Raw genomic sequence first — 25,316 nt, forward strand, 5'->3', positions numbered from 1 at the left:
TTCACCAACCGCCAAAAACCTAAAACCTCATCTAAAGTCGCTGTCCTCCTTGATCAGCTGATGCTGCGGTTTGACTGGATTCACTCCAGTCCAGGATGATCCCACTGTAGGGCGTGGGATGGGGGTGTGGGGGGCTATTACACAAGTGGACAGGTCAGAATGGTTCTGAGCTTTGCAGACAAAGCTGTGGTCTCTTCTCTGACATCACTTCCTCCCTGAGCTGCACAGGAAACTCTCAGAGATAAAAAGGTTCAGGTTGATGAAATCTGTTCTGAAAACGAGTCGTTTTCTTTTCTGGAAACTCGGAACAGATTTCTTCATCCTCTGCTGATGGAGGAAGAGGCTTTAACCAGAAAATAAATCAACGACATGAACTTCCAGTTTTAAGAAACTATTACATGATTTTAGAGAAAAAGATGTGACGTCCCAGACTGAGCTGATGCAGAATGATGGTTTCATGCCAAGAAAGAGAACTACAGATGGAATCTTTGCTTTGAGGATGTTGATGGAGAAGAGGTCAGAGAGAGGTGGGGGGGTGGGGGCTGTAGGGGGACAGAGGAGTTCTAAGTGGAGGTGGGATCACATCAGGGATCAGCTCTGAGCCACTTCCTGTTTGCAGTGGTGATGGACAGACTGACAGATGAGGTTAGACAGGAACGACCATGTTTGCAGACGATACTGTGATTTGTAGAGGGAGCAGAGAACAGGTGGAGGAGAAGCTAGAGAGGTGGAGGTTTGTCCTGGAAAGGAGAGGAATGAAGGTCAGTGGCAGTAAGACGGAGAACATGTGTGTGAATGAGAGGAACCCAAGAGGAAGAGTGAGGTTACAGGAAGAAGAGATGAAGAAGGACGATAGGAAGGATCTCCAAAGTAATGGAAAGAGTGGAAAAGTGAAGGAGAGAGGAGCCATGTTGTTGGACACAGAGACACTGAGGAAGACAGGAAGCAGAGATGAAGATGCTGAGGTTCAGCATGGATCAGGAAGGAGGACATCAGAGGAACAGGACATGGTAGAGGTTCTGGAGATGAAGCCAGACTGAGATGGTTGAGACTGAAGGATGCTGAGTCTAGAGCTGCCAGAGGTCTAGAGGAAGACCAGAGAGGAGGATTCTGGATGAAGATGAAGACATGAAGGTAGCTGCTGGTAGATGATGATGAAGACATGAAGGTAGCTGCTGGTAGAGGATGATGAAGATATGAAGGTAGCTGCTGGTAGATGATGAAGAAGACATGAAGGTAGCTGCTGGTAGATGATGATGAAGACATGAAGGTAGCTGCTGGTAGAGGATGATGAAGACATGAAGGTAGCTGCTGGTAGAGGATGATGAAGACATGAAGGTAGCTGCTGGTAGAGGATGATGAAGACATGAAGGTAGCTGCTGGTAGATGATGATGAAGACATGAAGGTAGCTGCTGGTAGAGGATGATGAAGATATGAAGGTAGCTGCTGGTAGATGATGAAGAAGACATGAAGGTAGCTGCTGGTAGATGATGATGAAGACATGAAGGTAGCTGCTGGTAGAGGATGATGAAGACATGAAGGTAGCTGCTGGTAGAGGATGATGAAGACATGAAGGTAGCTGCTGGTAGAGGATGATGAAGACATGAAGGTAGCTGCTGGTAGATGATGATGAAGACATGAAGGTAGCTGCTGGTAGAGGATGATGAAGACATGAAGGTAGCTGCTGGTAGATGATGAAGAAGACAGACGGAGGAAGCTGATTGGCTGTGGAGACATGAAGGGAGACGACTAGAGGAGGGGAGGACAGATTTCTGCCCCGACCGTCTCCTTTCCAGAATCTAAGATTCAGACTTTATGTTTTCAGCAAAACATGTTAGAGGGAAACTAAACTGCAGTGTCAGCATAAATACAACAAACTTCAGTTTAAAAGCAGCTTTATTTACAGCTCAGAAAACATTTGCTCCAAAGTGGATCTGAACTTCTGCTACCAGGAGCTGAAGTCTCCAAAGCCACTCTTCCCTTTGGGCTTCTTGGCTCCTCCTCCGCTTGTGGACGGCGCGACGTCGTCCTCAGGAGCTGAACGCTTTCTGAGAAGGAAGCAGATGTTAAACCAAGCCATCAGGGCTCCCCCCGTGAGGACGTTCTCATGCCGCCTGTGCTTACGAGGGGGTGGGGTTGATGTATTTGCCCACTCCTTCCTTGAACGCCTTGGGTTTCTGCTCCTCCTTGGCCTTCTTCAGGTTCACATCAGCCTTCTGCGCCTCCTCCTGCTGCTTCTGCGTCTCCTTTTCCCGCTCTGCTGCGATCTAAAGAGCAACAGCGGCGTAAATCCACCGCCGCCTTCTCTCTGACAACATGCTACGTCTACAGACTGAAGTTTGAGTGACGGCGTTTCCATGCCGATGGAGGCAGAGGAGCTTCTGAGCTCAGGAGGAAAACATCAAACTGTCCGTCACTTCAAACAGCGAGAAGCAAAAGCAGCTTCAGCTCGCCATCCATCTGGGCGAGTTCTTTCCCCGACGCTCTGCAGACCTTCCCTCCATTCAGGGCGGTACCTGAGCATCAGCCTCTTCGTACGGATCCACGAACACCGTCGCACTCAGGAGCTGGATGTCCGTCTGGCGAGGGAAAAGCAAAGGTTTCCATGCAGAGCTGGTCCAGTTTCAGAGAAAACAAATGCATGGACAGCTTCACACCCTGTAGAAACGTGACCCCCCATGTTTGAAACCCCCCCACCTTTGGTTTGTCCGTTTTAGGGTCACAGGCGACGTTCTCCATGGCCGTGAGCGTCTCGAACCCACCCACGATTCTGCAGAGAAGACGACCAATCAGAGCAGCCCCAAAGCTGGATCTGTGGGAGATCAGCCTCTGGAAAGGTACCTTCCAAATATGGTGTGCTTCCTGTCCAGGTGGGGGCAGGACCGGAATGTGATGAAGCTGAGGAGGAGGAGGAGACGTTGAAGAAGATCTGCTCCAGGCTGCAGCCCAGAGAACATGAAGAACATAGATTCAGTTTCGTGTTTGGGTTTCCTCGGTTCCAGGGACCAAGGTTCCTTACAACTGAGACTTGTTGGTGTTCGGACCCGAGTTGGCCATGCTGAGGACCCCCCGGCCCGCGTGGGACAGGTTGGGCCGGAACTCGTCCTTGAAGGGTTTTCCCCAGAAGGATTCGCCACCTGAGCAGAACCGAACCCACAGAGACTTCAGAACCAAACCTGCCCTAAAGGAAGAGATCCAGCAGCCGTGTGCACGGACCACACAGGGTTCCAGCTAAGAAACATTATGGGATGTCCAGCTGGAGATGGAGCTTCCCTCTCTTTGTGGAGAGTTTTGTGCGTTTCTGCGGCAGCAACAGTCTCAGGTTTGGATCAATGAGGATCTTCATCTGATCCCAAATGCATTTTATACTAAAGACAACAGAAATACGTTTCCGTCTCATTAGAGACGAGCCTCCAGGAGAAGAGGAACGCTGGTCCTAGAACCCGCCGCCGCCGTTCAAAGAGACCAAGATGGGTGTCATGTGGTCGGGTCTCACACATATAGCGACAAACATGTGGCAGTCGTCGGCATAAGGTGGAAGTTCACCTTATGAAACAGCATTCCCAGTGGCAGCAAGTAGATAGAAGATAATGGGCCCGGTCCCCCCCCCACAGACAGACAGACTGCCCCCACCCCAAGTGCCCCTCGGTATCTTTGGCAGCCCTGAGTGCCTCTCTCAGGTCCCCACAGGTTCAGCATCTCTAAAGAGGACCTTCAGTCATTCAGAGCCGCTCCGCCACTGAAAGCGGTCCAAGCTCCGCCTACCTGTGCCGGTGCCGGTCGGGTCTCCTCCCTGGATCTGGAAAGAGAAAGGGTCAGCTTTAGAAGATGGAGATGCTGTGTTCCATCACCCGTTCTCTGGATGTGTGCAGAGCTCCTGCTCCACGTGGAGACGTTCAGGTCTGAGTGCAGAAAGGTTGACGGGTGGATCGTAGTGAAGGAGGAGCAGAGTCCATGTTCCTCCCCTCACCTACAGACTCTGGGTCGGACCAGGAGGAGATCCTGGATGCAAACGTCTGGAAGGGGGGAGGCAGTGGCTGCTCCTTAGAGGGAGGGTGAGGAGCTCAGCAAAGAGCCGCTGCTCAGGGAAACTCCCCCAGGAAGGAGACCCAGAGGAACCGTGTTCCTCAGCTTGCCTGGACTTTGGGGTTCCCTGACTGATCTGGAGAAAGGCTCTGGATGGAGGACTGGAGACCAGCGGTTAGCCTGCTGCCCCCCGACTCCTCATGAGGAGGAGGAGGACGGAGGGAGCTTGGAAAAGGAGCTGGACTTGATTTGGATCTGAACGGGTTTGGGTTGACGTTTCCTCTTTAATCAAAGTACCCAAATATGTGAATATCTATTGCAGCTTTTGATCAGCAGACGCTCCAAATATTCAAACCTTTGGGACCCGGCCTGTTCAGCAGAAGCAGACCTCCCCTCTAGGGCTGCACGATATGAGGAAAACTCGTGATATGCGATATTGGTGATTAAAATCGCGATAACGATATAATTTGCGGTATATAAACAAATAGCCAAACAACCAAAAACATCATTTCCATTTCACTGCAACAGTATAAAAATTATACTCCAAATGACCCTTGTCGACATAGGAGGCAAACATCAAACATAAAAGTGCTCATCTGATTGATCAAAAACGTAAACGGGTCCTTCTGATTGGTTAAATGCATAAAGGGATTACTTGCATTTGTTCACCATTTCAGGCTGCCATGAGTTTGTTTTTGCAAATTTGAGGTAACCATTTATTGCGATTTTTGCCGTCTTTTGCGGTATGCATGTTGCACAGCTTGATGTTGCGATGACGATAAATTTGCGGTATATTGTGCAGGCCTTCTCCCCTCATTTGCTAAAAGCGTCTCTTCCTCACCATGAAATTCCGGATGGACCTGTGAAAGGCGGTCCCGTCGTAGTAACCCTTTTTGCACAGACGGATGAAATTCTCTCCAGCTTTGGGAACCTGGTTTGGGGGGGGGGGGGGGGGGGGGAGACAAACACTGACGGTCAGACACGAACACATTCCAGGTCTGATGCTGCACCACTTCCATCCTACACTCCCAAAAACCAGCCGAACGCTCCACGTCGTCATGACGACGGTATTTAAAAGAAAGGAAACTGTGTTTCTTGTTTTATGGTTCTGATGTTTTTAGTACCAACAGAGAAAAAAGATCAAATAAAAAACGACTACGGCATCAATAAAGGCTGCATGGGTTTAAACGCAGCGTCTGACGTCACCTTATCGCAGTGCAGCTCCAGGTTCAGGTCTCCCAGGTTGGTGTGCAGGCGGACGTAGCCTTTCTTCTTCACGTACTGGTACCGCACAGCATCATCGGCGATGGCGTCTGCCACAAAGACAACGGTAAAAAAACGAACACCTGAAACGTGCAGACAACAGCGACCGCTGCACACATGGGCCGCTCCAAAGGCCTCAGACATATTGGGGTTCAGTCGTTCCTCTCTGAGCAGATTGGGTTCAGACAGTGGAAACGCAGGGCGAACTGGATCTCAGTCCGATTGGAAATAACCGAGACCACCTCAAACGATGGGTCCCAGTGGACCCTGATCCTTCTGGATCAGGGTCCACTTTGGTGTATTCAGACTAGTTCTGGTTTACTTTACGTGAACCAAGTGCGTCCAGTCTGAATCCAGCCTTAGAGGAGCGTCAGGACTGGACCAGCCGGTTCTGCTTCAGAGAGAAATCCAGTGGACCCAAAAAACATTGCCTTATTAGAATTCATAGAAAGTCTAATGTACCGCCTCAGGATACAATGACATAAACAATAATAATAGCTTTTATTCCCTTTCATTTATCTTTTTAAAGTCAGTGAACACGGCTGCATCCCAGCAGAAGCAGCAGACAAAACCAGGTCAGCGGCTGACGTGCAGAGGAGAACCCACAGGAACAGATCCTAGCTTACCGGCTTCATGGATGGTTGAAGGAGTCATGGCTGTGGAGGTGAAGGAGGCGGAGACTCGGCCTGTTGAGTAGTGGGCCTGGACGGGGACACAGGCAAATGTGTCATGTTTACTTTCTGCATGGACTCAATGATTTCTAAACCAATAGACATGCTGTTCTCTCAAAGTACAGACGGAAAAATGCAGAAAAACAAAGAAGGAGAAGCTCACATCAAAACCCATCTGCTGTAAACAGATTTAGAACCTGTCAAAGACCGGCTTCCATCACAACAAAGAACAAACAGGCAAACAACAAACAAACTAACAACCACCAAACAACAAGCTAACAGGCAAACTACAAACAACCAAACAACAAGCTAACAGGCAAACAACAAGCTAACAGGCAAACAACAAGCTAACAGGAAAACAACAAACAAGCAACAAGCTAACAACAAACAATAAGCTAACAGGCAAACAACTAGCTAACAGGAAAACAACAAACAAACAAGCTAACAACAACCAAACAAGCTAAAAACAAACAAACAAACAAGCTAACAGGCAAACAACAAACAAACAAACAACAAGCTCACAACAACCAACAAGCTAACAGGCAAACAACAAGCTAACAGAAAAACAACAACCAAACAACAAGCTAAAAACAAACAAACAAACAAGCTAACAGGCAAACAACAAACAAACAAACAACAAGCTAACAGGCAAACAACAAGCTAACAGGAAAACAACAAACAACCAAACAACAAGCTAACAACAAACAACAAGCTAACAGGCAAACAACAAACAAACAAACAACAAGCTAACAGGCAAACAACAAGCTAACAGGAAAACAACAAACAAACAAACAAACAACAAGCTAAAAACAAACAAACAAGCTAACAGGCAAACAACAAGCTAACAGGAAAACAACAAGCTAACAGGCAACAAACAAACAACAAGCTAAAAACAAAAAACTAACAACAAATGAACAACAAACGAATGAACAACAAACAAACAAACAACAAACGAACAGCAGGTGAACAGCTGGCGAACTACAAACAAAATATGAACACACGAACAACAATCAACCAAAAAGTACCATTGTAAAAGTACCAAGTAAGTAACCAGTAAATTCCATAAAAAGTACACATGTAAACACTGTAAGTACCCAGTAGTTACACAAAAAGTACCATGTAAATACCGCTTAAGTACACTGTAAGGACTGTACTGTAAAGGAAAGCGTTACTGAAAACCTTAGAGCCGGTTTCCAGGGGGGTATTCCAGACAGTAGGTTATGCTAGCTCTCACGGTAAGTTTGAGGCTAAGGAAGTTGATAACCTCAGCTTTCAGTTCCAAAAACAGAGGTATGTTTCAGGGTATGTCAAGTTGCCATAGCAACTCATGCTCTGAACATAACCTGGTCTGGAGCAGGTTTAGTTGAAGGTTAGTTTGTTTTCAGAGAGGTGAAGCAGCATGGCGTGTCCATTTGAAGATGATTTAGTGGATGAAGAAGCTCAGATAATACTTTTTCCACCATGAGAGGGGGATAAGACCACATATGGATGTTGGAAAGAGAAACTTTTTTACTTTGATCTAACTTAGTTATTTGCTTCAGTTAAGATAAATCCTTTGTTTGTTAAGTCAGTTTAAAAATAACACGTAGTTTTCAGACAGTCATTTTACTTTCATTCAAATTAATTCAATTAAGTAGGTTTAACTTTGGTGCTGCTGTTAGACCGGCACCGCAAGGGATTGTGGGATACCATTCCTTTTGCCTATCTGGACGGATTTGGGTTTAAGTGTGGCTTTTTGACCAAATGTGTTTAGTTGTTTAGCTGTTTTGCCGAGTTATTTTGTCCCACTGTGCTTATGTCTCTGCACCATGAGTGAGAGTGAAGGAGAGGATGATGAGTTTATAGAGCACCCCTACCGTTACATATTGTAATGACAAAGACGGACAATTCTTTAATGAATTTGTGCACAATGTGCATTTCTTTCCCGTCCTTTTTATTGTTATAAAAATGAACATATCTGCCGGCTCATACTTAGACATATGAGAGATCAAGAAATATAATTAATTAAGATGGAAAAATATTAATTGAATTGGAGTAATATGACATTTAGTTAGATAAATACATAAATTTGAGTTGTAAAAACAATTATTGAGTTTTATAGACGTAAGAAATTAGGTTGATTAAATTTAACTCAATTATTTGTTACCAATAGAAGTATTTCATTTAAGGTGGCAAAATTGGATAAGTTATATATATATGCGTCACAAGGAAAATGGAAATAAGATCAGAAACTCGTGCGTTTACTTTGTCTGTTCTTTTTCTCCAAGCAGAAACTTTCTTTTGCTGATGATGCAGCCGTGTCACTTTTTTGATGGTCGTATAATCTTCATACGCCGTCATTAATCTCAGACTCCGTCTCACTGAAGTATAGCGTTCTCTTTTTTTCTCCACGCGTTTCCATGGTGACTCCAGAAATCGGCGATCTATTGAGAATGTCTTTATGTACCTGCTGTGCACGTGCATTAACCCAGGGTTACCAAGTGGAGCGTAATTACACCAACTCATATCCGGTCTTTGGGAACCGACATACCCAGAGTAAGCAAGTTCAGGCAGATTTCAGCCAGAGTTCAGGCTTAAAGTCAGGGGAGTTTAAACATGCTTCCTGGAATACCCCCCTGAATAACTGCAATATTGATAATAAAAACATACATTTGTTGACTCCTTGAACATCAGAAAACCTGGTTTTCAGAGAAACGATCAACTATTCATTGAAGAAAAGCTGATGGTTTTAAAATGCCGACAAACTAAAAGGACATTAAAGGCAAGAGAGGCTTTCATGAACTCAACGTTTTGATTTAACATGATGGATGTAAACCTGGAGGCACGCCTCTTCGCTGCAGCGCTGAGGATTTGCGGCCCTCTCGTCCTCGCGTGCACATTTGTTGACACGGCGTTTGAGCAAAGCCGACAGCTCAGTGAGCAGAAAATGAACGTGGAGCCACAGACTTTACACGTTTCTGCTCCAGTTGCTGTGAAAGCTCAGACTTCACCTCATTTGCTGTGTCTGTTCTCTCAGACCACCTTCACCTCCAGACCGCCATGTTCAGGAAACCTCTGTGCCAAACGCAGCCCAGCAGCAAAAAGAAGCTTCAAAATGAGGAGAAAAGCTGCTCCAGTCTGACTGATTAGCTGTCATGTCAGTCAGTCCAACTCTGCTGTAGCTGCACACCTGTCTGTCTGGCTCCCTCTTGTGTTGGAAGCAGATATGGCACTTTTCATGAGCTGCTGGCTAAAAACGAACAGCTGATCTGACAGTGAAACGATCCAGACGGTTCATTTTACTGACAGAGCTCTGCTCCGTGAAGCAGCTTTCATTAGAGGAAAAACCAAACAGGTTGGCATCATTAAAAACCTGCTGTCCTTGTTTTCCAGTCAAACAAAAAGGCAGCAAGGCTCCTACGGTATTTATCATGTGACCAGGAACAGCTGAGCCATTGGCTTCATTTGTCTGAGTTGAAATGATGGATTTGAAAAACAAAAAAACAGCTGAGATCTCTGCTGCATGTGGGAGGGGCTGAGTCACTGCTGCATTAGGCAATTGTTCAGCAGTAAAAACAGAATCTGCTTCATAATTATTCAACAACTCTGAGGAGAAGAACAAGAAGCTCTGACGCTACGCCAAAACAAAGTGTGTCAGAACAACGTCAGGAGGAGTTTATTCCTATCAGGGTTCTACTCACAGCATTTAGTTTGTCCGTTTTCTTGGCCTCCGGCTCCTTCATGGTGGAGGCCAGCAGCTGATCTCCTTTGTATTCCTTGTAGAGCTCGGCTAAGGTCTCCCTGGTTTCCAGATTGGTGCTGTTCAGATGGTACGCTGGGTCCTGCTTGGCCTTCTCCTCGTCTTAATAAAGGAGAATTAAAATAAAAAATTCAGTAAAGCATAGATAAGCTTCCATAATCCATGTTCCTCCTGACGCCTCACCTGGATCAAGAACTTTTAAATTGTTTTTCACATGGAAGAAGTTGGAAACGTTGAACTTATCCAGGTTTGTTGGATCCTTCAGACACAGAAACCATCAAAAAAGAACGGACGTTTCAGGAAACTTTCAAAGGAGACGGGCTTGTGCTGACCTGGAGGGTTATGATGTCCTTCCTGGTGAAGGGCTCGTCTGTCAGGAGATCCTTAAAGCTCTTGGTTTTGATGTTTAGCTGCTCCACAGCCTGAGAAGAACAGGAACTGTGACCACAGTGACGCTGCAGCAGACTCCAGCTCCTCTTTACTTCAGCGTTTTCCAGAGACTGAACTGCAGAAGAACTTTAAGCTCTACAGACCTGTCAGTTTTACTGTAGCTGCTGACTAGAAATCCATGTTATTTGCTGCTACGTTTGAACATGAGTGACAGTGACTGAATGTGAATGAGCTCTGTGGACCACAGGTGAGCAGGACTCAGGCGGTCTGAAGACTCTGAACACGTGGAAACCAGGTTTTTGGTTCCATTTGCCTTTATTCTCCTGTTTTATGTTGTTTTCTTCATGGTTTTCATGGCGTAACGGTGCACAGACACGCACCATAAACGAAATAAAGGAATAAGAAATGGGGGTGTGGCTCCCTTCAACCTCGGGGGGGCTTTTCCAACAACCGACAGTCATGGTCGTCCCTTTATTTTTTGTAAAGGGGTTCAATGTCTTTATCTGGCCAACTGAGGGTCAGAGCTGCAGAACCGGCTCTGAATGAGGCGGGACCACTCTGAGAACAGAACCCGGGGGGGGGGGGGGGGGGGGGGGTCCACTGACCTCATGGGAGAACACGTTCCCCGTCACCTTGTTGGTCACGATGTGAGAGTTGTTTGTGAAAACGTTGTAGAGAACCGGACAGTGATACTTTCCTGAGAGCAAAGACACGAGTCAGGCGGCCGGCGGATGAAAGAATGACGAGAAGCAACGACTGAAGACAGTAAAGGAGTGAAGAGATTTACCATCACTGTTCTTCGCAAAGTTGAGTTTAATCAGAGACTTGGCTTCCAGTTTCTGTTTGGAAGGGAAATATAATTAATGCAATGAAAATGTCACCATTACTACTTAACAGAACTCTGGTCAGAGGCTTGCTCTACCTCTCCAGAGATGGGATTGGTTCCATACTTTTTAATCCATGGAACGATGCTCCTGAATGAGGAGGAAACCAGAAGAATGATACTAAAACGAGAAGATGAACTAGCTGACCGAAGAGAAATGAACTCACAGCAGGTCGAACACCACTCCGTCCTCGGTGCAGACAGGATACTCAAACGGCTGGAGCGACAAGCTGGAAGGTTTCAGATCAGAAAGAGGGACAGCGCTCAGCGTCTGCGGCCAACACGTCCAGAACCGACGGGTCCACGCTTACCTGCAGTGGTCAAACGGAAGCCTCCGGAAATTTGCCTGAGGGATTTCTACCGATGAAAAAAAGCAAAAAACCAGCCATAAATAAAAATCAGGAAGAATGTGAGAGTCTTCAGGAGAAAAGCCAACAAAAGAAGATATCCAGTGAAAATCTCCAGGATCTGCTGAGGTTCTCAGCTCTGTAGAACCAACGTCTCTGAAGCATTTCAAGCTTTTCCTTTGATTTTCAATTCAAGACAAAACCTCTTCATGTTTATTAAAATCAATAATACTATAAGACGGAAAACGAAAGATCTCCTGCAGAAGCTGAATGTTGGTAGACTAGAACCGGTGAACATGGAAGCATGAAGGACCCTTCTGGATCCCGGAGGATCCTTCTGGATCCCGGAGGACCATTCAGGATCCCAGGGGATCCTGGAGGACCCTCTCTGGATCCTGGAGGGTCACTATGGATCCTGGAGGATTAGTCTGGATCCTGGAGGACCGTTCTGGATCCTGGTGGTTCACTCTGGATCCTGGAGGACCGTTCTGGATCCTGGAGGGTCACTATGGATCCTGGAGGATTAGTCTGGATCCTGGATGACCGTTCTGGATCCTGGTGGTTCTTCACTCTGGATCCTGGAGGACCGTTCTGGATCCTGGAGGGTCACTATGGATCCTGGAGGATTAGTCTGGATCCTGGAGGACCGTTCTGGATCCTGGTGGTTCACTCTGGATCCTGGAGGACCGTTCTGGATCCTGGTGGTTCACTCTGGATCCTGGAGGACCCTTCTGGATCCTGGTGGGTCACTCTGGATCCTGGAGGACCCTTCTGGATCCTGGTGGGTCACTCTGGATCCTGGAGGATCTCAGAGTCTGAATGTTTCTCAGATTTCATTATTCCATCTTTGAAAACCATCTCTGACAGATTTGCACAAACATCATCACTGCTTCAAAGAATATCATCAAACAAGTTCACTAATGATACGACTGACCAAGAAAAACGGAGTTTGTTTATTTAGTTAAGTTATTCATTTGTTTTCGCTAAAAACTACAATCCAAACAAAACACATCAACCGTGTTGGCACCAGCCAGAAATGCTAACGCGCAGGTGAAACCACAAGACTCACCGCTCCTCTTCCCGCCATAGAAGTTGGTATATTCTGTACATGTGATGTACCTGCAAGGAAATGACAAAACAGTAACTACAAAAAAAGAATCGTAACTTTAAAAAAAAACACTCAGCAGAACAGAGAAGACGTGAGCTTACGCGAGTTAGCTTGTTAGCTGGCTAGCACCTAACGTTAGCTAACATGATCAAACATGGCGCGTTTTCAACACTTACATTTTATCTTTTTGGTGTTGTCTTTTCCCCATCTTTGCTGTTTAAGAGGAAAAATTAAAAATCCACTAGGAGAACGCTAAACACAGCAGGACCCGTCACCAGTAAACCACTACCGGTTTACTGGGGACGCTCTTCCCTCTACTTCGTTATCCAAATAGTGTGGAGTGGAACTCTACCGCCACCTACTGGATGACCAAATAACAGCTCTGCTCACCGCCTTCACCGTGTGTGGAGTCACAGCTTTGGTTCCCGCCACATCCCGTTACTGACAATCAGAACTGTATTTTGTATAGCCATGATCCCTTTATGGTTATTCTTACTAAGTGGGATGTTTAAGGCAGCAAGTAAACAATTATTTAATATGCATTTTAGGCAGAAAGTGGAGAACTGGAAAAGGTTTGATGAGCAGCAGACAGGAGCTGTAGAACGCTCCATTTCCTAAATGTTTTTTCTATTTCATCCCTCCTGACCGCCACGGGCACAAAACCATAGTTACATATGTAACTTTCATTATTGACAAATAACAAAGCACTAGAGAACAACAGAGATGATGAGACACTGAAGGAAACTGGAAAATGTTTTGTCTTATGTTTTCTGCACACCTGTTACCTAGTTTAAGGTGATTATCTGGATGACTGAGTCTGAGCTCTTCACAACCTTTAAGAACACAAACCCTTTGGACTGAGAGCTCAAAGAAGACAGCAGACCTCCATGAACCTGAGAATCACAACACTAATAGACAGAAGACTGCTGCCCCCCTCCCCAACCCACACACACAGACACACACACACACACACTACACAACACTACACACCATGCACATATTATAAGCAGAAAAGAGAACAGTAAATACATTTTACTTCCTCTTTTGTAGTCATTTTATTGATAATTATGGCTAATCGTTCAAATGTCCTCTGAAACAGGTACAGCTGCCCCCCACCACAAGCAGCTGAGGCAAAGGGGCATGTCCCCATTTCAACCAGCGTTTCATTTTCGGCCTAAACTCTGTTGGTCAAGGACACTCTGGAGTGATGAGGTGTAAAAGATGAAGCCCATCTGAGTTAGCGCTAAAAAGGGGGGGGTCCCGGCCTTGGCACTTCGTCTGTCCATCAGAACCAACCTGGATGTGTGGTTCATGGGTGTTAGCCGTCGCGGTTAAAAGCAGAGACGGGGGGGGGGGGGGGGGGGGGGGGGGGGGGGGGCAAACGATGGCCGGCGCTGCTGGAAGGTGCCGGTTGTGGGTTTAGTTCCTGCTGGCAGACAACAGCTGCTCCCGCTCTGCGTTCCCGTCTCCCACGTCTGTCTCCGTACTTTGATAAAAGAGTCCGAGTCGGAGCAAACGGATCAGCGCAGATCCATCACAGACACGCTGTCCGAGGTGATGGTGATGTGTGCGGCGTGCTGCAGACAGGAAAACAGGCTCTTTGAGGCTCTGAAAACGTCTGAACCCCCACATTTATTGGACTTCTGTTCATCAGTTCAACCAAAAGGTTTTTGAGTGCTATCAGTATTCTTTCAGTATAAAACATGACTACAAAGGCCTCATGTCATCTTTATAATCATTTATGAGCAGCTGAACTTCAGGAGAAATAAAAACTTTTAGATGCTTTGATCTAACAGAAAGTCTCACTGAGAAGCGTCTGAAGGAAACTGGAACATAAACAGATCCCAGATTAAATCTCACTGTTCTGTCATTCATCCATGCTGGTCTTGTGAAAAAGAACCAGCGACAAAGCCTTGAGCCTGAGATGCGCACTGACAGGGATTCGAACCTTCATCTCTGACTTGAGTCACACTGATGCCTCACATGCAGAGACTTGAGGTTTGAGGCTTCGTTTGTTTCTTCTGTTTGGTTTTAGTGAAAGGTTCTCCACATCATGTTTCAGCTTTGAGACCAAAGAAACAGCCGCTAAAGGAGATTTATGAGGACTCCTTTCAACCCTTCACTCTGAAGACCTGGACCTGAAACCAGAGACGTGCGAGTTCTCTGGACGTCATCTGATTCATCCTGTCCTTCATTTAAATGAAAGCTCCTCAAAGCAAAAGCCATCAATGTTTTATGTGTTTAATGTAATTAACTAATTCATCTTTGTCATGTGATTTATTGATACTTCAGGATTCTTAATTCTGTCTGATAGACGTCATGAACCGTATGATGATAGTTAATGTAATCACATGGTTACAGCAGAACAGGGTGGGATTCTAGAAGTTCACTTCCTTCCTCTAATCTTTGATTTACTGTCTGATTATCCTACGTTTGATACGTCTTTGTATGAATGGATACCTGATGATTGTTTTGTGCATTATTCTTGCTTTGATTGCTTGAAATCAAAACGCTTGCATCCACCAGCATTCAGCAGACATCTGGGGGCGTGGCCTCCCGCAAAAGGGAATGTGGTCCCTGTTGCCATGACGACAGCAGTGGCTTCATACACACCGTGAAAAGAGGCGGGTCTTTGCTGTGGGGGTGGAAGCCTTTCTGTTTACACGTGGAGATCTCGTCCACTCCCCGGTCCGTCAGCCTGAAGTAACCGATCCTGATAGACAGACGGGTCAGAACACAGCGTGGAAACAGGACGGCCCTCGGCTGTGCGGCACTCACTCGTTGAACTTTGGCGAGCAGACGATGGCGATGGACTCTGGCAGCATGATCTGGTAGGAGCAGTGAGTGTGGAGGTCCACGCTGGACAGGAAGGCCGTCTGTGTTGGGTGGGTCTGTAGGAAACATCCATCAAACACTGAGGACCAGCTCCACCCTCACATCCACCCGCCCTCCAGGGGAGGAGCCATCCGCTGAGGACCGGCTCAGCAGCGACAGAAGATTTAACGCGTGAAACCTTGGAGGCCTCGAGGGTCTTTTTTTTTAGAAAAGCCGTCCAGATCAAAGGATCTGCTGATTTACTGAAAATTAAAACCTGGATCAGTATGATCTGATCCGGTTTGAGCCTCTGTGGAGTTTATGTGAGTCAGACTTCTGTCAAACATGACGGTTTGTAGCATCAACCAAATTTATGATGCCTTTGGACCAGAACCTGGAGAACAACCTCCTGTTCTCAGGTCCAACAGTGAACACCAGCTACATACAGAACTGTTTCCATGTCATCAGGTCCACTGGAAAACAGAACCCCAGACAGGCTGAGAACTGCAGGAACCTGCAGAACCTCGGATCAGAACCAAGTCAGATAAAGACAATCACAGTTCTAATGGGATCAATGTTCCCACTTTTGGGATTAAACAGAAAATCTTTCAGTGTAAACAAAGGTCAAATCTTTTTTTGGTAAACATCTAAATTTAACAGAACCTCAGAGGTGAACTTTCTGCAGGTTTGAAGCCAAAATGCTTCATTTTTCCAGTTTGTACGCTCTGTGTAGCAAAGACTCACATGGATCCATCCCAGCGTGATGAGGTCGTACTGGTCCTGAATGAGGAAGAGCTCCTCCTCGTTTTCCGTGTCGCAGTAGTCTGGCCCGCCGCACTGCTTCGGGACGATGACGTGAGTCACAGTAAAAGCGTTTCTGGTCTGAAACAGTTCAACAGGAAAGAATGAGGAGCTAAGGGTCATGGACTGGAGGGGAAGGGCAGGTCAGCTGACAGGAATGCTGCTGACAGTATGTGTGTGTGTGTCTAAATGGGTGGGTGTGTGTGTCTGCATGAATAGGTGTTGGTATTTATAACATTCTGGGGACAACAATCTGTTTATACAGTCACAGGATGGGGACTAGTTTCAAAGTGGGGACCCAAAAACTTTTCTGTGTGTGTGTGTGTGTGTGTGTGTGAGGGAGTAAGTGTATGTGTGTGTTTGCACGTGTGTGTACATCCGTGAATGCATGTCTGCATGGTTTTGATTGTCTCACCAGTTTTCCACAGAGGATGCCGCAGGTTTCCACGGCGCGGCTTGTGTTGGCCTCGGCTAACCTCAGGAAGCTGCGGCAGAGCTCTGCAGGAACGGCCAGCTGCCGAAGCGCGTCCACCATGGAGTCTGCAGAGACGAACCAGCTGAGGAATCATCTCAGAGGGACAAACATTTAGGGGGGATTCACGACTTACTGTTGTTCTCAGGGGTGACCACAGACCCCGGCTTGAGCGACCGATCAAATGTGGGCGGGCCAGGCGTGCCGCCGCTCACGGGCTGCCGGTTGTTCTGGTAGGTCCCTGAAAGGTCTCCCAGAATCGGCGGCGCGGTGGGGGAAACCAGCGGGGGCCCTTGGACACCCGGAATGAGAGGCGTGTCAGGAGAGGGCACAGCTGGCGTGGCGAACTCCAGCAGCACCCGCTGGCGTTCCTTCTCCAGCTCTTGGCGGCGGATCATCTCTTCAAAGGCGCTGAACTGCTCCTGCTCCCGCTGCCGCCGCTGCATGTCGGCCACGCGCTCACGCTCGGCGTCCAATGCGCGCTGCCTGGACTGCTCCAGGGCCATGGCCTCCTCCTGCGCCTTCTGAGCACAAAACATGCCACAGTTTGTGGATTTGCAGATCTGCTGCAGAACCCTGACTTATAAAAAAAAATTCAACATCTGTAGCTCATCATGCAAAGACAAAAAAGTTTTAAGAACCTTCTTGATCAGATACTGAGCATGTTCTTCTTCAAATCTCCGCAAAAGAGCCTTTTTCAGAATCTCTGCCTGAGGAAAGGCCACATCCTTCAGTTTCTGATGAAGAAACCCGACAAGAAAGGTTGAGTTTTGGATCTGGAACCTTCCTTGAGACCAACAGACAGATACAAACTCCCACCTTCAAGGTGTCCTTCTTCTCAGGAATGTTGGCCGTCTTGTAGTCCCGATGCTTCGGAAGTTTTTCAATGAAGAGCCTTGAAGACAAGACCAAAGTGTTGTCAGGTTTTGTGCTGGACGTTTGCCAGCAGCGAGTCTTCAAACCTCACGTGATGTATTTGTTGTAAAGGACGAAGGCGTGCTCCACGTTGCCCTCCTCTGTGTAAATGAGGGCCATGCGGATCATCTCCATGCCTGAGCGGAAATACCGGCGGGGTGGAACGTCATCGTTTACCTCCACGGTACTTCCTTTCTTGGTGAGGGCGCGGACGCGCTCCTCCGGCGGCAAACTGACGTTGGTGTGGTCCGCCATGACAACACCTCAACCTGGAAGACCTGGAGAACAGGTTTCATAGAGGATGAGCAGCATTCTTTGCAGTCTTAGTGAAGGTTCTAAGTGATCCTAAACAGACATGAACAGTGTGTTTAGGCTTGGAGTCGGCACATCCCCAAGCTGACGTCATTTCCGGGTGAGCTATTCCCAGTGCTAGTTGTGTGACTGCTGTCCTCTTGTTTGGCATTAGCCTTACTACTATTGCTTACTCTAAGGGTTATCTGGGTTAATATTCACATCTAGTACCTTTTATTAGCTAATTCACCACTGTTAAACCGCTTTCTGTTCACTTTTCTCATTTTGCTAAATAAACCACTTCTCTTTACTTAAACACCGCTAGCCTTAGCTTAGAACCTAGTATGGCCACCACCACTCCTTCCGCCTCTCCTCCTCTCTCCTGCCCCATGTGCCATATGTTTAGTGATGATCCTGCCTCCTTTAGTGAAGATAGGGGTAGGTGTGTTAAGTGTAGTCTTGTGTTAGACTTGGAGGCCAGGCTGGAGCAGTTAGAAGCGCGGCTCCGCACAGTGGAAGCTAAGCCGGCTAGCCAGGTCGTTACTCGTAGCGCGGGCCGCGCTACCAGGGCTAACTTAGCTAGCACCCCAGCGCCCTCCCAACAGCCGGGAGACAGTCAGGGGTTTGTACCGGTTGGGAGGAAACATAGTGCTAAACGCAAAAACTTAGAGCACCCGAGACTCCACGTTAGTAATAGGTTCTCCCCCCTCAGCGACACACCCGCTGAACACTCAACTCTGGTTATAGGCTCTTCTGAAGTTAGAAACGTGGAGCTCCCAGCGGCTACAGTCAGGTGTTATCCGGGGGCCAGAGTTGGTGACATCGAGGGGAACCTTAGGATGTTAGCTCAGAGTAAGTCCAGGTTCCGTCGAGTCGTGATTCACGCAGGCGGTAATGATGCCCGACGGAGACAGTCAGAGGTGGTTAAGTTAAACGTAACTTCGGTGTGTAAATTGGCTAAGACGATGTCCGACACTGTAATTTTCTCTGGTCCCCTGCCGAACTTAGTCAATGATGAAATGTACAGCCGCTTTTCATCATTTAACCGCTGGCTTTCTAGATGGTGCCCAGAAAACGGCGTTGGTTTTGTGGATAACTGGAGCGCGTTTTGGGGGAAGCCCGGTCTCATGCGGAGAGACGGCGTCCATCCCACTCGGGACGGTGCCGCTCTTCTTTCTAGAAACATTTCTGCTAGCCTTAGTCTGTTAACCTGACAATCCAGAGACGAGACCCGGGCGCAGAGCAGCAGTGTAAAACGCTCCTCTGAGCCTCCCTTAGGGTTAGTGCCGGTGCAAAACCCATGCAGGGAAAGTCAAGCAGGTCCGAGCTTTAGCTTATGTGCTGAAAGACAAATGAAAGGAGCGCGTCATAGAAACTTAAAAGTGACAGACAGCAGTTCTCACAAGCAGAATTATGATGTCATTAAATGCGGTTTATTAAACATTCGATCCATTTCCTCCAAGTCCCTCTTAGTCAACGAGTTAATTACTGATAACAATCTTAGTCTTTTAGCCTTAACAGAAACTTGGCTCCATCAGGATGACTATGTTAGATTGAATGAAGCAACCCCCCCCACTTATGCTAACTATCAGAAATCCAGGATTTCAGGGAAAGGAGGTGGTTTGGCAGTAATATCACAGTCTAGCTTACTTCTCAGCCCTAAAGTTAAAAATGCTTATAATTCATTTGAAAGCATCATATTGTCTTTAAGTCACCCAAACAGGAAAACTCGAAAACCTGTTTTACTCATAATTATTTATCGCCCCCCCGGCCCATATTCAGAATTTTTAACTGAGTTTTCCGACTTCCTATCGACTATTGTCTTAGATTCTGATCAAATTATAATATTAGGGGATTTTAATATTCATGTTGATGACCCCAGTGACTGCCTAGGAAAGGCTTTTGCAGCTTTATTAGATGATGTTGGTTTCACCCAAAGTGTGAATGAACCCACTCACTGTCATAAGCACACCCTGGACCTTGTTCTAACCCATGGTATAGAGATCAGCCAGCTGAGTGTCCTTCCTCTTAACCCCATCATTTCTGATCACTTTATGATTACCTTCCAGTTTACACTGGAACATCCTTCTGCCCCAGTGAATAAGAAACAACTTAGAAGAACCTTAACTGACCGTTCTGTGTCTGAGTTTAAACACACAGTTCAGCCAGTACTTAGTGATATTCTGAGAAAATACTCTGAGACCAGCTCCCATAGTATCAGTCCTAGTATAAATGACCACTTTGTTAATGATGCCTTACAAGCCCTCAGGAGTACACTCGATGTTGTTGCCCCCTTGAAACCTAAGTTCGTCAGACAAAACCGAGTAGCACCGTGGTTTAACGCTGAAACTCGTTCTCTTAAACGAGAAACCCGTAAGTTGGAAAGAGAATGGCGCCGCTCCGGTTCAGAGCAGTCTCTGGATATCTGGAAACATAGCCTATTAAATTATAAAAAAGCTCTGCGTAGAGCTAGAAGCCAGTACTATTCAACCTTAATATCAGAGAATGGAAACAATCCAAGATTTCTTTTTAGCACTATAGCTAAATTAACTCGCAGTCAGAGCTCAGTAGAACCACATGTTCCTGTTTCTCTCAGCTCTGATGATTTTCTTACATTTTTCGATAGTAAAATCTCAAATATTAGACATAAGTTAAATCAAGTTATTCCTATTATCAGCCCAGAACAGGCTGAAGCGGTAGAAATGGAGGCATCCATAGAAACCTCTGTAACATTAGACTGCTTCACTGCTGTGGATCAAGCGGAAATAACATCAATTATTACGTCCTCCAAATCCTCAACGTGTCTGTTAGACCCAATTCCCACTAGACTTTTTAAAGAAACTTTTCCCCTAATTAATGATCCCATATTAACAATGATAAATGCCTCTCTGGAAACGGGTTACGTGCCACAGTCTTTTAAATATGCAGTTGTTAAACCTCTTCTGAAAAAGCCCAGTTTGGATCCTAGCATCTTGGCCAACTATAGACCAATATCAAACCTCCCCTTTATTTCTAAAATCCTAGAAAGAGTTGTAGTTAAGCAGCTTTACTGCCACCTACAGGACAACAGCCACTTTGAAGACTTTCAGTCGGGGTTTAGACCTCACCACAGTACGGAAACTGCACTAGTTAGAGTCTCTAATGACTTGTTATTGGCCTCAGAAAAGGGACTACTTTCTATTCTGGTCCTGTTGGACCTCAGTGCTGCCTTTGACACTATCGACCACGGTATTTTACTCCATAGATTAGAGCAGGACATGGGGATCAGAGGATCTGCTCTCCAGTGGTTTAAATCCTATCTGTCTGATAGGTATCAGTTCGTTAATGTAAATGGCCATTCCTCTCAGTGCACTCGAGTCAACTATGGAGTCCCACAGGGCTCAGTCTTGGGACCGATCCTGTTTACGCTTTATATGTTACCCCTAGGAAACATAATCAGGAAACACAGCATTAATTTTCATTGTTATGCCGACGATACGCAGTTGTATTTATCCATGAAGCCTGACCAGAATGACCAGATAGAGAAACTGAACGCCTGCATCAGTGACATCAAGACCTGGATGACAATTAATTACCTCCTCTTGAACCCAGAAAAAACTGAGGTCATTATACTTGGTCCTAAAAACCTCAGAGATGCTCTGTCTGCTCAGATAGTCTCCCTGGATGGTATAAGTATAGCCCCCAATTCCACAGTTAGAAACCTTGGGGTTTTACTTGACCAGGATTTATCATTTAAGGCTCACATATCTCAGGCATGTAGAACTGCCTTTTTTCACCTGCGAAATATTGCTAAGATCAGAAATATACTTTCTAAGAGTGATGCTGAAAAACTCATCCATGCATTTGTTACGTCGAGGCTGGATTACTGTAACTCCTTGTTAGCAGCGTGTCCTAAGAGTTCCTTAAGAAGTCTCCAGCTTGTTCAGAACGCAGCAGCTAGATTGTTAGCAGGAACCAGCAGAAGAGATCACATCACTCCTGTGTTAGTTTCGCTCCATTGGCTCCCAGTTGATTCTAGAATTAAGTTCAAGATCCTCCTGTTAACCTATAAGGCCTTACATGGAATGGCCCCGTCCTATATCAAGGACCTCATAGTCCCTTACCAACCAATCAGAACACTTCGCTCGCAAAATGCAGGACTGCTTGTGGTTCCTAGAATTAGTAAAAGTACGGTTGGAGGTAGAGCGTTTAGCCACCAAGCCCCTGTCTTATGGAATAAACTCCCAGCTCATGTAAGAGAGGCCGACTCAGTTTCTACATTCAAAGCTAGACTGAAAACATTCCTCTTTGGACAGGCTTATTGTCAGACTAGCTAGTATTCAGAGATTATTTAACTTAATGTTAGTTTGTTTAAATTAAACTTAATAATAACTATTTCTTTTAAAAGGCTGCTAGAAGTTGAAGCTGGGGTAACTATGGTGCACTGGGGTTCTGTCCTCTTTCCTTTTTTACTTCTACCCTTCCTCTCCTCTATTCTTCATCATAATTCATCATTTAGTTCTCCATGCCTCTGTTTGGTGCAGTGCGATTCATGTATTGTCCCTCTTTTCCTCTCCCCTCCTGGGGAGTGGGAGTGCTTCCAGACTCCAGTTGGCTCATCCGTGCTCCAGTTCCTGACCGTTTACCTCGCCTTTGCTCCTGCTCCTACACCTGGCTGTGGATCCTGCCTCTGGCTCGTCTCTGCTCTGTACCTGACCGAGTACCTCGTCTCTGCTCCTGCTCCTACACCTGGCTGTGGTTCCTGTCTCCGGCTCGACTCGCGCCTTTGACTGTCCCGATAACCACGGCTGGATGAAGCTCGTCTGCTGGACTTTTATATATGTAGTTGTAGATTTAGATAAGTTAATTTTATCTCTAAGATTTCTGGTAAATCGCCTGTCCGTCCTGGGGGAGGATCCCTCCTTCATGGGGGCACCCCTGAGGTTTCTTCGGTTTTTCCGGAATCCGTTTTTTTTGGGAGTTTTTCCTTACCGCGAAGGGGGGTCTAAGGGCAGGGATGCCAGTATAGCTTAGTCAGTTTGTTAGTTCATTTTAGTATTTTTCTATTGAACTCTTTGTATTCGTGATCCTTTTGATTTCATGTTTTACTTCGAAGCCCATCGAGACGACTGTTGTTGTGATTTTGGGCTATACAAATAAAATTGAATTGAAATACAAATAAAAATTGAATTGATCCGTAAACAGGGTCAATCAGATGCTTGAGCTCTAAAAAGCCTGTCAGAACCTGGCATGGGTGACCGAGCTTCTCCCCATCTCTAAGGGAGCGCCCAGCCCCCCTACTGAGGAAGCTCATTTTAGCCGCTTGTATCTGGGACCTCGTTCTTTTGGTCATGACCCAGAGCTTGTGAGAATTGGAACAACGATGGACCGGTAAATTGAGAGCTTTGCTTTCTGGCTCAGCTCTCTCTTTAACACAACGGACAATACAGTGACCTCATAACTATGGATGCTGCTCCGATCCGCCTGTCAATCTCACGCTCCGGTCTTCCCTCACTGGTGAACAAGACTCCAAGGTATTTAAACTCCTCCACCTGGGGCAGGGACACTCCACCCACCAAGAGAAGGCAAACTACCTTTCTCCGGTTGAGAACCATGGCCTCAGATTTAGCGGTGCTGACCCTCATCCCAGCCGCAAACTGCCCCAATGCAGGCTGGGGGTCCCGGCTCGATGAAACCAACAGGACAACATCATCTGCAAAGAGCAGAGAGGAAATCCTGTGGTCCGCAAACCAGACCCCCCCCCTGGGTGCATCTAGAAATTCTGTCCATAAAAACTATGAACATGACCAGCGATAAAGGCCCTGCCGGAGTCAAACATGCACGGAGAACAGGTCTGACCTACTGAATGGCCGTCCTCAAACGGGTTTGTAGGATTTTCCTGAAACAAACTGAACAGGCCTTATAAACCACCATGATTCAACTTTGAAACGGTCACTGACTTCACATTTGCATGGTTGCCATGGTGCCCTTTTCAGTGGGTGGAGTTACTGACAGAGTAAAGGTTGGCTCCATGCTTCAGGTGAGTCTGAACAAAGAGTGATGGTTTGATCTGCAGCTGGGAGGACAAACGGTTCCTTTCTACAAGGTCGGAGGAACCTTCGTTATATTCCTGACTGTAAGAGCGGGCCGCAAGGGACCTTTGACCCCCACACATTTATTTTAAGGGTTTCCAAAAGCGTTCACTTAACGTTTTCCACCATGACTCCTGAAGGTGAGGCCTTCAAACTGAACTTTTCTCAGCTTTATCTCAAGAGGTGCAGCACTGATAAAGGCGTGGAGGTTCATGCAGCAGTTGTGGCGTTTGCAGCTGCTGCTCTGCTTCTGACACGTCTGTGAGCAGATTTCCTGAAACATCCACGGATGAGAGAAACCGTCCTGTAGGACATCTACCATCTTTCAAACCAGCTGATGAAAACACATGAAGCCAACAAGGGACAGAAATCCACATCAGCATTTGTCTGTTTGGATTGATGTGCATACAAACCCTTATGAACAACAGACCGCTTCATTGTTTGGGTTTAGAAATGAATGAGAACTTTTTCGACATAATAAATAAATAAATCATTGTTTTCATCCCAAACTGACTCGAGAACCACATCCATGTCCTCAGTTCCTCACAGTCTGCAGCACTGACGGAAGGTGACTGAGTGCAGGTCGACATGTTTCTGTTCGCTCTCATTCTCATAGGTCCGCGTTCCCGCAGCAGCAGCCGCGCGAGGAACCCGCGTGCCATGGCATAAGGGCGGAGACACGACAGACCCGAGTTCAAGTCCCAGGCTGGACGCTTTTTCCTCTGACCTACAGCTAAATAAACGACACGTTCAATCTAAAGGGAGGTTTTAAGATACTGTTTCATTTTCCGGGTGTAACGTCATAACTGTTCAGAGAGATGTGTGGCCTCCCGACCACCAACTGTCGCGTCGCTGCGGCGCTAGCCGTGCTAACGGGGCTAACGTGGCCCCGGGGCCGGGCTGAGCGACAGGGACCGGCGCTGGAGCCCCGCTGTTCTTCTTACCTGACCGAGCCGTGAAGCTGGAGCTGCCAGAGGGCCGCATGCAGCGGGGAGAACCGATCGTTTCGGCCCTGGAGGCTTAAAAGAGCAACAGCCACAACAACAGCGCGAGACCACTTCCGCAATCAACACAAGCTACGCGTCGTGACGTAAGCGGAAGCAGCGAACTTTTTTTTTTAAATCAGAACGCCAAAAGGTTACACAGACATGTTCACACGAAAAGAACACAGATAAATAAAGAAGAAAAAATAAAATTAGGATTATGGTCTAATAAAAATGTCATAATATAATATTAGTGATTGTCATAAACATGGTATTTTGAAGGAACGTGGACAGTTGTCTTGCATTTTTGTTTTCCATGAACTTTAGTGATTTCAAATATAAACAGATCTCTTTATGGAATGTATTAAATAATGGTTTGATTTTTAAAAATCTGCTCTTGTGAATGAAATATTTCTCAGATATTAATAAAATATTAAATAAATCAAATAATTTATCACCAGCACAAGCACTCCAAATAATAAGAAATGTGTTTTTATGTGTTTTTTTTAATGTGAATAAGGAACTTTGAGCAGGACCAACA

The 25,316-nt window shown here is 46.4% G+C and overlaps 2 protein-coding genes across 6 annotated transcripts; both read right to left on the reverse strand.

The window, feature by feature from the left end:
• Positions 1-1,879: 1,879 nt before the first annotated feature.
• On the reverse strand, positions 1,880-12,770 carry ppil2 (peptidylprolyl isomerase (cyclophilin)-like 2). 2 transcript variants are annotated; one of them, XM_023958113.2, is made up of 20 exons: positions 12,605-12,770; positions 12,390-12,439; positions 11,285-11,330; positions 11,141-11,203; positions 11,013-11,064; positions 10,878-10,929; positions 10,696-10,787; positions 10,033-10,122; positions 9,884-9,959; positions 9,642-9,802; positions 5,917-5,992; positions 5,234-5,340; positions 4,869-4,958; positions 3,767-3,800; positions 3,021-3,138; positions 2,843-2,899; positions 2,699-2,771; positions 2,518-2,580; positions 2,126-2,268; positions 1,880-2,049 (listed from the first exon to the last, which is right to left on the reverse strand). In XM_023958113.2, exons 1-20 carry the CDS (start codon positions 12,634-12,636, stop codon positions 1,947-1,949), a joined length of 1,578 nt encoding a protein of 525 aa, XP_023813881.1. In that variant the 5' UTR covers positions 12,637-12,770; the 3' UTR covers positions 1,880-1,946. The 2 variants fall into 2 exon arrangements, with proteins under 2 accessions (XP_023813881.1, XP_078809544.1); XM_078953418.1 differs by lacking the exon at positions 4,869-4,958.
• Positions 12,771-13,458: 688 nt separating this feature from the next.
• On the reverse strand, positions 13,459-24,901 carry LOC101159405 (STAM-binding protein-like A). 4 transcript variants are annotated; one of them, XR_013658240.1, is made up of 10 exons: positions 24,737-24,895; positions 17,483-17,708; positions 17,335-17,410; positions 17,157-17,252; positions 16,652-17,039; positions 16,459-16,583; positions 15,987-16,124; positions 15,207-15,319; positions 14,889-15,141; positions 13,459-14,005 (listed from the first exon to the last, which is right to left on the reverse strand). XR_013658240.1 is itself a non-coding variant. In XM_023958114.2 (10 exons), the coding sequence occupies exons 2-10, from the start codon at positions 17,683-17,685 to the stop codon at positions 13,949-13,951; spliced, it is 1,296 nt and encodes a 431-aa protein (XP_023813882.1). In that variant the 5' UTR covers positions 17,686-17,708; positions 24,737-24,901; the 3' UTR covers positions 13,459-13,948. The 4 variants fall into 4 exon arrangements, 2 of the variants coding, with proteins under 2 accessions (XP_023813882.1, XP_023813883.1); XM_023958114.2 differs by having other exon boundaries at positions 15,042-15,141; positions 24,737-24,901; XR_013658241.1 differs by lacking the exon at positions 17,157-17,252 and having other exon boundaries at positions 24,737-24,888.
• Between the last annotated feature and the right edge of the window lie 415 nt (positions 24,902-25,316).

The sequence above is a fragment of the Oryzias latipes genome, chromosome 9 (assembly GCF_053564925.1).
Source record: "Oryzias latipes strain Hd-rR chromosome 9, Olatipes_Hd-rR_3.1".
NCBI lineage: Eukaryota > Metazoa > Chordata > Actinopteri > Beloniformes > Adrianichthyidae > Oryzias > Oryzias latipes.

What these genes read in the sequence shown, in the direction of transcription:
- ppil2 (XM_023958113.2), bottom strand. Translation starts at nt 12,636, where the DNA reads ATGGGGAAAAGACAACACCAAAAAGATAAAAT. An exon ending in CTATGGCGGGAAGAGGAGCG is followed by an intron (nt 11,331 to 12,389) that starts GTGAGTCTTGTG and finishes TTTCATCGGTAG; the next exon opens with AAATCCCTCAGGCAAATTTC. An exon ending in AAGCACACCATATTTGGAAG is followed by an intron (nt 2,772 to 2,842) that starts GTACCTTTCCAG and finishes TCTTCTCTGCAG; the next exon opens with AATCGTGGGTGGGTTCGAGA.
- LOC101159405 (XM_023958114.2), bottom strand. Translation starts at nt 17,685, where the DNA reads ATGGCGGACCACACCAACGTCAGTTTGCCGCCGGAGGAGCGCGTCCGC. An exon ending in AGAAGAAGGACACCTTGAAG is followed by an intron (nt 17,253 to 17,334) that starts GTGGGAGTTTGT and finishes TTTCTTCATCAG; the next exon opens with AAACTGAAGGATGTGGCCTT. An exon ending in TCACGCTGGGATGGATCCAT is followed by an intron (nt 15,320 to 15,986) that starts GTGAGTCTTTGC and finishes TGTTTCCTACAG; the next exon opens with ACCCACCCAACACAGACGGC.